The 13,923-nt window shown below is 39.3% G+C and overlaps 1 protein-coding gene across 3 annotated transcripts in view; it reads right to left on the bottom strand.

The window, feature by feature from the left end:
* Positions 1-13,923, bottom strand: part of MAP3K15 (mitogen-activated protein kinase kinase kinase 15) — a 138,803-nt gene that overhangs the window by 68,469 nt on the left and 56,411 nt on the right. For all 3 annotated transcript variants that reach the window (XM_061627256.1, XM_061627255.1, XM_061627254.1), the window contains 7 exons: positions 10,472-10,642; positions 8,901-9,013; positions 8,143-8,302; positions 4,127-4,277; positions 3,921-4,028; positions 1,832-1,881; positions 678-773 (listed from right to left, as the gene is read on the bottom strand). In XM_061627256.1, the coding sequence (XP_061483240.1) occupies positions 678-773; positions 1,832-1,881; positions 3,921-4,028; positions 4,127-4,277; positions 8,143-8,302; positions 8,901-9,013; positions 10,472-10,642 (849 nt within the window). The remainder of the gene's footprint in view (positions 1-677; positions 774-1,831; positions 1,882-3,920; positions 4,029-4,126; positions 4,278-8,142; positions 8,303-8,900; positions 9,014-10,471; positions 10,643-13,923) is intronic.

A 13,923-nucleotide genomic window follows, 5' to 3' on the forward strand; every position in this document is an offset into this window, starting at 1 on the left:
TTGATCACCTGGGAGCAAATTCCACTGAACTAAATGAATTTATTTCTGAGCAGTCACATATAGAATTATGCTATTATAAGAAATTAAGCAGCAAAGCCAAGACAGTTAACAGAGGACTGAAACTGAGAAGTAACAGAATAATATCAGACAAGATTTTGTCTTATGGCATGGCACAATGCCGCTTCCAATGTAATTTTAATTAAAGGAAAGATGGTCAGTTAACAATAGACATTTTGGATGCTAAATAAAGTCACTGAAACTGATCAAGACCAAATATAAATGAAATATGAATGTAAGCTAGTTTGGCTCACAGTCCCTTCCAAACAATGCTTTAATTAATAATAACTGAGGTTGATGTCCTATTTTAGCCAACCACAACAATATTCAGGACCCAGCGAATAATCTGGCATCACCTGATGCTGTTCTGCATAAGGGCTGTATATTAGTAAATATATAAACATTGTTGAACTACAGCATTGTTCATTCAAGTTCAATGCTCATTGCTTTGGGCCTACATTCTGAAAAACCTAATGCCCAAGTATGGTATTAAAACAAGAAGGAATAAAGAAAATAAACTTGCAAATGAAATGTGTGTGAAAACACTTCAGAGTTTACAACATATCCCAAACTCTTCTATTACTTTGATGGGGGAAAGCAAGACAGAGCAAACCTCTCACCTACTACACTGACTCTCTGTAGAAAAGTAGATTTGAAAGTCATCTGAGTTGTCATGGACATACAGAAAACAACATCGTTCATCAAATTTAGATATGCTGCAAAAAAAGTCAAATTAAATCAAAGTTAGGCTAGGTGTAAGTGGTTTGTATAGGGCAACAGTATGAAGATGAGGAGACAAATGCAGGAAATCAACACACACAGAGAGCATTTCAGGCTTACTACAACTATAGAATTAGATAATCAAATAGTGAAAACAGTAATTCTACTCTCTCAGCATTATTGCTGTTAATACTAATACTCTTTTAAAGTCAGATTAAGATTCCAATGAAAAGTAAGGATACTTTCAGATCCACAGTATCATTCTGGGAGGAAGGGTGGGATATAAAATAAATAATTACATAATGAAATAAAATAAAAAAATAAAAGTATATTTAGCAGCTCTTGTCAGGGAAAAGTATTGTTGGATAAAAAAAGCATTACTTTCTCCCACTCACCAACATCTGTTTTTTCCATATGAACATGAATAAAATCCCTGCAATTCAAACTGATGAATTTTCAGGCAATGATTGCCTAGTACTATATTCATGAGGCAGAAAAAATCCATACTAGACTAGATGAACAAGAGAAGCAATGACAATTTTCAAAGACTAAGAAATACTAATTAATACCTATCTATCTTCCAACTTACCAATCTAAATATAACATTTTGTATATTTGTATGTGGAAATAAAGATTAAATTCACTTTCTCAAAGTAATACATCTTTCAACAATGGTGGTAAAAGCTTCAGCAATGTAAGAAACACATTATCTGTAAAGTGGTGGCATTAAAAGACAGTGAAGATATAAGTGTAATTGGGAGGAAAACAAGAAAAATAAAACCTCTTATTGGTAGATCAATGGGCTAGCTGATATAGGGGTGACTGAAAGTCATTGGTCAGGGAACCGTGACTGAGATTGTTTAAAAGGGCACTCACAGCATTGTCCAGATACTTTGTGGTCAGTGGAATTTCTAGGGATAAAGAACAAAGGGATATTTATGCTATAGTCTGAGGAAATATCTTCTACATTTGGGGAATGCCAACTCCACATATCCCTAAGGCGCAATGAGGAGTGTAAGTGAAACAGAAATGAAATCATTTCAAGGACACCAACCTTATTCCTCTAATAGAAGAAGCTGTAAAATTCCACTCATGAATCTGTTTCTGCAAATAGGTAAAAAATTCAGATTGTTCCAAAGCAAGATTACAATTTCTCATCACATAATAAGACAAAAAGGGCAGTATTCAACCATTTTTGCACTAGTGCAAGGGGATTTTCCCCCTCCTCACCCTGCACGCACCCCGTATCATCTGCAAATCTGCTCTAGAGGGTTGGGGGGAAATGCTCTGTTGTGCAAGGAGAAATACCTGCATCTGCTTAGTGCTACAATGAATACAACCCAAACATTGTATCAGTACAGTCTTTGAGCACCAAAATTTTGCTCTGAGGCAGCATGCAGCAATATTGTTGCTGCAGTTCATCTAAAGTAACAAGATGTAAAGGATGGCGATATAGATGAGCAAATAAACCTGGGAAATTGGCCGCATTCGGCCATAACAATAAACCATGATTTTCCATTTCAATAAAGAATCTATCACAGCCTGGAGCTTCCTCTTCTTCCTGCCGGAGGAGTTTAGAAGCTTTCAGTTATGTTTTAAACTAACCATGCTTAAGAGTTATGTCTGGACCCAGGCAAACTGTGGTTAGCCTTAACTACAGTTAGCTGAAACAAGTTAACTTTTTTAGTGAGAACAAGTCAAGTTATGAAGCTGGCTTCATTCAACTAACTGTAGTTAAGACTCGCAACGATTCCAAACCTCGTGGAATAAAACGTTTTTAATCATGTCCTCACAGCTATGCTTTATGAGAAGGGGGGAGGGAAACATATGTTTCTAAGGCTCATGAATGTAATAATAACCATTGTTTATTATTACATCCCAACTAGGCCCCTGGCTTGGATATCAGTTGCTCCTCCATTCATGTGATTAAAGTTATTTCCATCAACTCTCCCCTCCATTTGCACTTCCCCAAACCATATTCTACACCACGGCAAATATCCCCCAGTGCTCAAGAGCAGATTTTGAGGGAGCACAGAGAAAAGGGAGAAGTGAAAAAATCTTGTTCCATGAACATGAATTCTGTTCTGTCCATGGAAGGAAAATTAGGATCCAAACTAGTAAGTCCTAAAAATGTTGACCATATTCTCATGCACCTTTTCTGATTTCAAGGTGTCTTTCTGAAAGTACTGATTTACATCTCATTATAATGATACTGCCACTTACTGAACACTGACCACAACATACTGAGTAGTTCATAGTCAGGTTCCTGAGAATTCACAGGAACAAATGAAGCAGGGTGTGATAGTTAAAAGCTAGCATACGTCCTAGAGAAACATCCTTTCCATGTAAAATCAGAGCATAAATTAAGTGACCTGATCAAGAAAGGATATATGCCAATACTGAGCAGTGGAAACATTATGTACCTGCAAAATGGACACAATGCCAGGCAGTGACAGCAACACATCACTGCTGGCTATTGTCTGATGACATCCTAATGAAACTAGGTGTTCACACAGAATTTGTGGACATGGCTAGGCCCAATGAATGCAGATATCTCCTGAAAGGGTTTTATGTGCATGTCTGCAGCTCCTAGAAGCCATGTCAGATAGCATAGTCACAAGGACATGAAATAAGCTCTGGTAAGCCTACAGGACTATTTCACAAAGCTGTCTACAGTCCTAGTTATTGGTTTCCATTTTCTGGCCAAATATCTAAGCAGCTAAGAGTAAACTTTGAGGATCTTGTCCACAATCCTTTGTTTGCTGATAAACAAATATGTATAGCTACAGTAAAAGTAAAGATTATTTGATTGCTGGATTTTGTGGCTCATCAACTGTGACTGCAAGAGACTGAGAAAAGCCGTGATATACCCCTAACCTTCCCAGTCATGAGGAGGTTTCTAAGCACATTCAACTGAATATGCTTAAAAAAACCCTTCAGAAGAGAGTTTATATGCTAATGTACTTCCTTGCAACTTAATGCTGATTCCTTATTGTTACCACTTCAGTTTTTCCATCTATGGGACAAGAAAGATATTTAAGTGCCTCATGACATTTTTTGTGAAGCATCCTGTAAAAGTTTTATACAAAGAAGTTGGTATGTAAGTATCACAAATTTCTAGAGCAATTTACTATTAGTCTTACCATTTCTGTAGGGGACACATGCCAAAGGGAAACAGTTCTTTCATCTGCTTCATTGTTGATTGAAACATATGCAGGCTGATAGACCTTAGTAGGTTCTATCACTAATACCTAAACAAAGCACATACTTGTTCAGTGAAATCTAACTACTACTATGACACATGCTTTCAGCATCAGAATGCTAGTTATACGGCATTACACAGACTTACCGGGAATCTCAAGCCATTTGTTGTTTCTTTGGTTGCCTCAAAAATGATATCTAACCAGAAGTTCAATCTCTCTTGTCTAGGAGAATGTTCTATGGTGAGTTTCTTGAAGCGCTGAATTAACATTAGATTCTGTACTAAGGACTTCAAATACCTGTAATACATACACATAATCACCTAAATAACCAAGAACTTCAATTATTTCTTCTAAGTTAATGGTGAAACAAGTATTTGCTAGAATATCAGAAATCTACCACTAAAAATAGACAGATTTTAAAAAATAAAGCTTCCAAAAGCTATTTTCTTTTTTAAATCACCTTCCAATGTACTCTAGAAAATTCTTACCCCAGCTAACTGACTTATTTGAAGCACAAGTCCCCTTGTTATTTAAACTTACAATTTAAAACTAGGGCTCAGTTTGGTAGACATGTGAAAAATTACTGCAAAACAGCATAATAGGTACATAGATCCACACTGAGTTTTCACACTAATGTTGTAAAAATTTGCTACTGATTCTTGGGATTAATTCTCAGTAGACTATGCATTCTTAACCCACATTCCAAAAACAAATTGCTACTTTATGCAATATAAAACTTAAAACTGTTCCCTTTTGCAGAATTGTTCCATAAAGGATTATTTGCCAAGGCACTTAAAAACTTCACATTCAGAAAAATAATGCCAATGTAGGCTTGCCAGTAGCAGAGTCTAACAGATATCTAGCCTTTTAACAGTTGTACAGAACTGTGAGTTTCACTGAGGATGGCCATTCCCATCAGAGGGTTGAAATGACAAAATGTGTGAAGAATTTCCCATTTATGTAGTTCTTAAAAGGTATAGGAAGTCTTTCAGGGTCTATACTCACAGCAGTCCTTTGTTATTATATTGATAATATGAAAAAGGAGATAAAAGGCTAACTCAGTTAAGAATCTCTATGGATTTCCTTGTACTTTCAATGCATCACTGACTACTACCCATTAAAGTTTCCAGTGTTTTGAAGGAATAAAGGACTGGAAGGTACCATTTTGAACTGTGTTCTAATGCCCAATACAACTCACACAGAAGCACTGAAACCTCCCTATTGTGTAAAGGCCATGATTTTTCATTTTATAATTTTCCTCAAAATGCATACAGGCATAACCCGCTTAAAGTCGCTTCACTTAACGTCGCCTCGCTATAGCGTACATGCTCCATCATACCCCACTTTAACGTACGCGCTTCGCAATAACAGACACTGACAGAACTTGCGTTCCACGTTCCACGTGCGTTGCGAAGAGTTGTCTTCTGAGCGATCTGAGTGGAGCGATAGAGCGATCTAGTGATCTGAGCAGCTGCTGCCTTGGAGACAGAACCTTTTACAGTATTGTATTTTATTTTACATTTAAGTACAGTACTTTACTTTACAGTACTGTAAAGAGCGATCGGAGCTCTGCCTGCCCCGGCCTAGGTTGGTGGCGGCAGTGTGTGTGTGTGTGTGTGTGTGTGGGGGACCTCGTGCTCTTTAGATCCCCGATTTCATTTCAGATCCCCGATTTCATTTTACTGTCCCATTTTATACCTCTCCCTCTCCACTGTCCCATCTGCTTTACTGTAATTGTTTGTGATAAAAAATAAGTAAATAAATTCTTTAGATCACCCTGATTTCATTTTATACCTATCCATTGTCCCATTTTATACCTCTCCATTGTCCCATCTTCCTTTCCTGCTTTTTCTCTCTGTCTCTGCCCATAACTAGTTCTGGTTTTTGCTTGTGACTCTCAATAGTGTGTGTGTGTGTGTGTGTATTGGTATTGTTTTCCCTTGCCTTCAGTACTGTACATAATGGCAGATACAAAGAAAAGTCGTAAATCTATCACCTTAGATATGAAGCTTAAAATGATTAAACTGTCTGAGGAAGGTGTTTCTCAAGCTGAGATAGGCCGAAGGCTAGGCTTCACTCAAATGACAGTTAGCACAGTCATGAGGAGCAAAGAAAAAATTATTGCGGAAGTTAAGAGTGCTACACCAGTGAACACAACAAAAATTAGAAAAAGGGATAGTGTTGTTGCAGATATGGAGAGACTCTTAATACTTTGGATAGAAAATCAGACTGCACGCCAGGTTCCTGTAAGCCAGGCAATGATTCAAAGTAAGGCCTTAAGCCTATTCAATGACTTGAAGGCTAAGAAAGGTGAGGCAGTGAAGGATGCCGAATTTGTTGCAAGCCGTGAATGGTTTGACAGGTTCAAGAAGAGGTCTAACCTACATAACATCAGAGTGCAAGGAGAGGCAGCTGCTGCAGATACTGAGGCTGCAGAAAGCTATCCACGCGACCTTGCCAAAATTATTGAAGAGGGAGGCTACTCCAAGGAACAAATTTTTAATGTGGATGAGACTGGGCTGTTCTGGAAAAAGATGCCTGCAAGAACTTTCATCGCCAGAGAGGAGAAAACAATGCCAGGCTACAAGCCAGCTAAAGAAAGAATAACCCTTCTGTTAGGTGGCAATGCCTCTGGTACCTTGAAACTAAAGCCTATGCTAATTTATCGTTGGGAAAACCATAGAGCTTTAAAGAACTACGTTAAAACTAGACTTCCAGTGCACTGGAGGTCTAATAGAAAAGCATGGGTGACTGCATCCGTTTTCGAAGATTTGTTTGACACCTGCTTTGTACCAGAGGTGAAAGCCTATTGCAGGGACAACAATATCCCTTTTAACATTTTGCTCCTTGTAGACAATGCTCCTGGCCACCCTTGAACGTTAGATGAACTGAACCCTAACATTCGAGTGGAATTCCTACCACCGAATACCACCTCACTCCTGCAGCCCATGGATCAATGCGTCATAGCCACCTTCAAGTTGAACTACTTGAAAAGAACCTTCAGCAAGTGTATTGCAGCAATAGAAAATGAAGAGAGGACAGGGCAAGAAGTCCTAAAGAAATTCTGGAAAAACTACAACATCTTGGATTACATCAAAACTATAAGAGATGCTTGGAATGACATCAAGGAAACAACAATGAAAGGGGCCTGGAAAAAATTATGCCCACAGTTATTTGATGATGTCGAAGCCTTTGAAGATCCTGTAGCTGATGTTACTGAAAATATTGTAGAGATGGCAAGGCAGTTAGAGCTGGAAGTGGAGGCAGAAGATGTTGCTGAACTTATGGCGTCCCATACTGAACCCCTCAGCAATGAAGATCTTCTTGAACTTGAAGAGGAGAGAGAGGAAGAAAATGTGCCGGATGAGGATGAGACCATGGAACGGCCTGAAGGCCTAACTTCAAAAGTTCTCTTGGAAGCTTTCCGTCATCTTGATAGTGCCATGGCTCTTTTTGAAAAGCATGACAGGGACTTTGAAAGAAGTTCCAAAGTCAATGCAAACATTTCGGGGTCCTATGCCTGTTACAAAGAAATCTACAGGGAAAAGAAAAGAGCTACAGTTCAAACCTCCATAGACACCTACTTTCTCAAAAGGCCAGCAACAGCACCCAGTCAATCAACATCCACTGATCCATCTCTAGCACTGACATCAGCCCCAAGCCCTACTCCTACTTCAGGTAGTCCATCCAAGTCACCAGCAAGAAAACGTCTAGACCTTGATGACTCGACTTACAAAGTAGAATATATGACCTCTCCTTCATCCTTTCTGCAATACATGTAAATTTTCGTTCATCCATTTCGCATCTGCCAGCTGACATTAAAGGTAAGTTTACTTTATTTTATGTTTATTTTAGTTATAAATGTGTTATTTACAACAGTTATGCCCATATATGACGATTGCAGTGCAGTACATGCATCAATAAGTGAAAAAAAGTAGTGCTTCACTTTAAGTACATTTTCACTTTACATACATGCTCTGGTCCCATTGCGTATGTTAAAGCGGGGTATGCCTGTATATTGTATAGTTACTTTATCATCATGTGATGAAGACTGGTTATGATGCCTTGAGCTTTGGAGAGCTTAATGAAACCCAATGGGAAAAGAAAAAGGAAAAAACCAGGAGGCGCAACTGCACAAGTTATATAATGTGATGATACATACCAAATAGGTGGTTTCAGTTTAAACAGTCTCTCTGCTGCTTGCACTGCTTTACCAATGTCACTGGCCAACATGCTTACACTGAAGAACTGCCCAACGTCCCAGTAATTGTTCATTTTTTCTAAGCTTCCTTTTCTGCCCAACAAACTGTTCAATCGTACACCTTGACAAATTAGCATTAAAATAGCACGTTACAAGTGGACACAATAAATATCAATCATAGATTGAGAAGAGGACAATACAAGTTCCTAATTATGTGAAGTATAATATTTAAGGGTATTGGGTAGAGAAAAACTACATGCAGAGAGACATTAGCCTCTTATCTATAACTAAATGTCACTGGTGGCAAAGGTATGCATTCTTTCTTCATTAGGCATGTATTCATTTTAAGAGAAAATCAGTAAGATTTTCATACAGCTGAAGGCACTAATCATAGACAACCTCCTTTGCAAAATAGTAGGAGTTATAATGATGCTTACAACTGGTGGCATAACACTCTAACAGGCTCCACGGTGGCTATAACTACTGCTGTTAAATACTGAATTCACTGCATGTTCATTCACAGGATTGGATCCGAAGGTTCAATTCCATTAGTGGAAAGGGTCTTTCCATGAATAGAAGCTTCTTCCATGGAATGGAATCTTTGAATCCTTTATGTTTCTAACAGAAATTCTCTGTTACTATACATATATATATATATATATACACACACACACACACACAGAGAGAGAGAGAGAGAGAGAGAAAGAGAGAGAGATTACCTATTTTCCTTAGTTCCATGGAGGTTTCAAACTGCTGTCCAGCAACAATCAGCAAGAGTGCAAGATTAATTCCAGAATACAGAGTTGACTGGAGCTCAAACCCTTTACGGTACCTGCAGAGATGAGAATTAACAAACAAGAACATACTTGCAAAGAAAAAATATTTGAAGTTCTCAGCTCACACTAAACAAAACATGCCAACCACGGTTGCATACTACAGAAAACTGAATTAATTTCTCTTTTTGTTCTGATTAACCTTATCCTGGAAAGATGGGTACAGGATTAAATCAGGATTTCATTTTGTCCCTCTCCCATAAGATAAGAACTCAATATTACCCAGTGAACCTGACTGTCAGTGGATTCAGGACAGATAAAAAAATCCTTTTTCATGTAATGTATAATTAATTTATTGAATTCACTGCCACTAGAAGTGATCATAACCACTAGGTTAAACGGCTTTAAAGTCAGTCAGTCAAATTTATTTGCTAAAAAATATCATCATAGGAAGCTGCATTATACTGAATCAGACTATCTAGCTCAGTATTGTCTACACTGATTGGCTGCAGCTCTCCAGAATTTCAGACAAAGAGTCTTTCCCAGCCCTACCTGGAGATGTCTGGGGATGAAATGGTATCTGTTATGATGTCCCAGCCAACAGCCTCAATGCTACACGTTGCACTAACTGTCCAAGGGACGCCCCACATAGAGCACATTGCAAAACAAAACACTGGTCTATTGTCGACTTCAAAAAGGAATTACATAAATTAATGGAGTGCCTATTGGTTATAATCACTAAATGGAAACTACATGAGTTGTGGTGGGCAGGGACAGTTGCCTTCATGTCCTACTCAGTGGAAAACCGACTATAGGCCTGAGCCATCAAGCTTCTCATATGTAAAAGTGATGACTACTGCCTAGATAACATTGAAATTGGTGGAAACCCTCTGGTTGTCCAGGTGCTGTTGGACTACAACTCCCATAATCCTTGACCATTATTTGTACTGGCTGGGGCTGAAAGCAGTTGGAGTCAAACAACATCTGGAGGGCCACAAGTTCCCCATACCTGATTTAAAAGATACCATAGATCAGAGGATAGTCCTGTCAATAGCTACAGGCCTGGCACCAGCAGGCAGCAAGGTCAGGCATGGGTTGAGGGCCCCTGTGAATCAGAAGACCCCCTCCTAAATCTGCAGGCAGGGGCTGGAAGGATGGAACTCCTGCTCTGCAAACTACACCAGTGTTAGGTCATGGGGTGTTATTTGTGGCGTGGGGTAAGGGGTTGATGCCCCACACACCATTTTGGGTGAACCAGGTGTGCGCATGTAGCGCATTAGTGCACTGACATGGGAGTTGAGGCAGCCAGTCCTATTTAAGCCAGTGTGGCTGTATCAGAGAGGGGGAGCATCATGGCTCTATGCCAAGGGGCCCCTGTACCCTGGTGCCCAAGAGTCCACTCATGCCTGGTACTGGCCCTGAATAGATATTAGCTATGATAACTAAATGGAATATTAGGACACAGCTATTTGTCTCTGAATGCCTGTTACTGTAGGGGAACTAACCACTTGTATTACCATTCAATGGCTCTGTCTCGACTACTGGTGTCTTTACAGTCTGAATCAAGAAAAATGTCTTTGTAGATTCTTCCACACAAGCAGAACATGTCTGGTGCTGGGTGATCACATGTCTGCAAGATTTGCAGCATCACTTGCAGTGCTTTCCCCCGGTCGCCTGTGTTGTTCCTTCTGAAATTCAGACAGAAGATTATGTGAAAAAGCTTGTACAAAGAGCCGTATATTTGTAATCTAACACTTTATCATACTATCAATATGCACTAAACTGGGAGTTGCCAATGTGGTGCCCGTGAGTACTTCTGGTGCCCAGAAAGCCTCTGAGCTCTCCCTCCTCCTTTGACCACTCACTGCCTCCTTTATTATGAGGTGGCAAAAGTAGTTTATATTTTTCTCTCTTGAAAAGTATGTAGAACTGAAGGAGGAGGTTGGAAGAGTTATGCTCTTTCAGCTCTATGTGCTTTTCAAGCCTCAGATTAATTGTCCTGGATCTGTCTTTTACCAAGATCCCCTGTAACTGCAAAGTGTGTGTGCACTCTCTTTCTGTCTCTCGGGGGGGGGGGGGAGAGCAGGGGCTGATTTAGGGGAGGGTGAAGGGAAGCAACACAGGGGATGGCACCCAAAAATCCAAATGTGCCCATGGGCCTAAAAAGTTTGGTGACCCCTGCATTAAACATACATACACAATAATTTCATCAATGTATACAGTTTTTTTCTTTCTATTGGAATTTTCCAGAGCTCTACTGGGCTCCTGCCGGGAGGAAGGGCGAGATATAAATCAAATGATAAATAAAGAAATAAATGTGACATTCTGCATAGATTTTATGCAAAATACGTGCAACTGCAGTGTACATTCTCTCTCAGCTCTTTTCTTCTTTATTCTGATAAGTCTTTTAAAATATAGTTATGTCCTCTGCCATCCTGGAATACCAGTGATTAGACGAGTAGCAGCTATATCCACTCTTGTGATTAGATGAGCTTGACGTAGGATGTTTAGGCAATTACACACACACACACACTCTCCTCTAAAACTGGATACACTAATGTACAGTTTTTTTGCCCAATGTGAGGCCTACATTACTCATAACATTTTTTCTAAGTGGAGACTATCTCCATGAAAATACTTCTTCCTTTTGAAAAACAGACAATTTAGGCTGGGGTGTAGTTGTCTTGGGATACAGAGGGTCATAGACCTGTTAATTTTTTGGGAGCAGGGTCCCAGCCAGGTCCCTATGTATGAGGCAAAGCCAATCAGCATGAAAAGGGAGCATGTTAGCCACTGTGAAGACTCCCCGTCCTTTCATGCTGATTGGAACAAATCAGAATGAAAGGAGGTGAGCCAGCCACTCAGAAGACTTCTCAATAGCTAATGCACAGCTTTTCCTTTCATGCTGATTGCCACAAGATGACAAGGAGAGTAAGGGAGATGAGGGAAAGTGGAAAAGGGGGCAAGGCTGTGATGAGTGTGTGGCATGACTCTCATGAACAGATACTGCACTTCTGAATATGCCACTACACTACTTAATTTAGGACACATACTGGAAAGTCACCTTACAGCAGAATTATTCACACATTTGTAGGCATATAGGTTTGTCTTACATTAAACAGACTTGAAAGATGGATGGCTAATGAAGTAGTTTTAGAGCAGCCTAATATAGCTTTGAATTTGCCAGATTCAAACAAGCAACCTAAAGAGCAACAGTATATCTAATTTAAATGTATATGTTCAATTGAAAATGTTGTAATCACTTAATAGCATTGCTCTACAACAGATACTAAATTCCTCATGGCCCCCAAAATATTTTTATATATAAAAAACTGATGTACAGCCAACTAACAGCAAGGGTAAAAGGTAAAGGTGTCACCGCACTTGTAGTGCGAGTTGTTTCCAACTCTTAGGGTGACATCTTGTGACCGTATATATGGGGTGGGATTGCCAGTTCCTTCCCCGGCCTTCCTTTACCCCCCAGCATATGCCGGGTACTCATTTTATCGACCACAGATGGATGGAAGGCTGAGTGGACCTCGACCCCTTTTACCAGAGATTCGACTTCCTCCTTCTGTTGGAATCGAACTCCGGCCATGAGCAGAGCTTCGGCTGCGTTACCGCCGCTTACCACTCTGCGCCACGGAGGCTTGCTATATCAGTTAAAACATGGAAACTCATATTGAATAAAGGGAATTTTACTGTCTTGTTTAAAGAGACAGTGTGACATTGGAACTATGCAATTTTTGTTCAATATATCAGCTTGCCTGTTTTAACCATGAACAGTGGAATGGAACTACACTGAAGGTGACAGAAGTATTTTCAATACCAATAGTACATTGAGATCCCTATATGAATAATGGTAGACGTATATACCCATATGCTAAATGAAATGTATTCCTGCTGTTTACATCAAAAGGACACATCCATGTGAATAGGAAAAAATATTTTCAAGTAAAAAGCAAACACTGCTTGTAGCCTAAAAGCCATTTCAAAATATCCTGCTAATATCAAATGAGGTTCAAAAACCCAGTTTTTTGATCTGCTGATGAAATGCTGATTCCAATGTATCTTGGCAAATGCTTTCATTTGACCTCAGACAAGTCAGTGGCAGACAAACATTTCTGATACTTTCCCATTTTTATCCATGAAAAAGAATTTTTTTTATAACTAGATAGCTTCAATTGCCAAAGCAGTTTGTTGATGTTGTTGTTGTTATGTGCCTCCCAACTCGACAGCGACTTATGGCAATCCTATGAATCAGCGACCTCCAAGAGCATCTGTCATGAACCACCCTGTTCAGATCTTGTAAGTTCAGGTCTGTGGCTTCCTTTATGGAATCAATCCATCCCTGTTTGGCCTTCCTCTTTTTCTACTCCCTTCTGTTTTTCCCAGCATTATTATCTTTTCTAATGAATCATGTCTTCTCATTATGTGTCCAAACTATGATAACCTCAGTTTCATCATTTTAGCTTCTAGTGATAGTTCTGGTTTAATTTGTTAATTATTTACCCAATTATTTGTCTTTTTCGCAGTCCATGGTATGCACAAAGATCTCCACCAACACCACATTTCAAATGAGTTGATTTTTCTATCTGCTTTTTTCACTGTCCAACTTTCACATCCATACATAGAGATTGGAAATACCATGGTCTGAATGATCCTGACTTTAGTGTTCAGTGATGCATCTTTGCATTTGAGGACCTTTTCTAGTTCTCCCCAGTCCTAGCCTTCTTCTGATTTCTTGACTATTGACTCCCTTTTGATTAATGACTGTGCCAAGGTACTGATAATCCTTGACAAGTTCAATGTCCTCATTGTCAACTTTAAAGGTACATAAATCTTCTGTTGTCATTACTTTAGTCTCTTTGACGTTTAGCTGTAGTCCTGCTTTTGTGCTTTCCTCTTTAACTTTCATCAGCATTCATTTCAAATCATTACTGGTTTCTTCTAGTAGTATGGTATCATC

Source organism: Rhineura floridana, chromosome 5, assembly GCF_030035675.1.
Source record: "Rhineura floridana isolate rRhiFlo1 chromosome 5, rRhiFlo1.hap2, whole genome shotgun sequence".
NCBI lineage: Eukaryota > Metazoa > Chordata > Lepidosauria > Squamata > Rhineuridae > Rhineura > Rhineura floridana.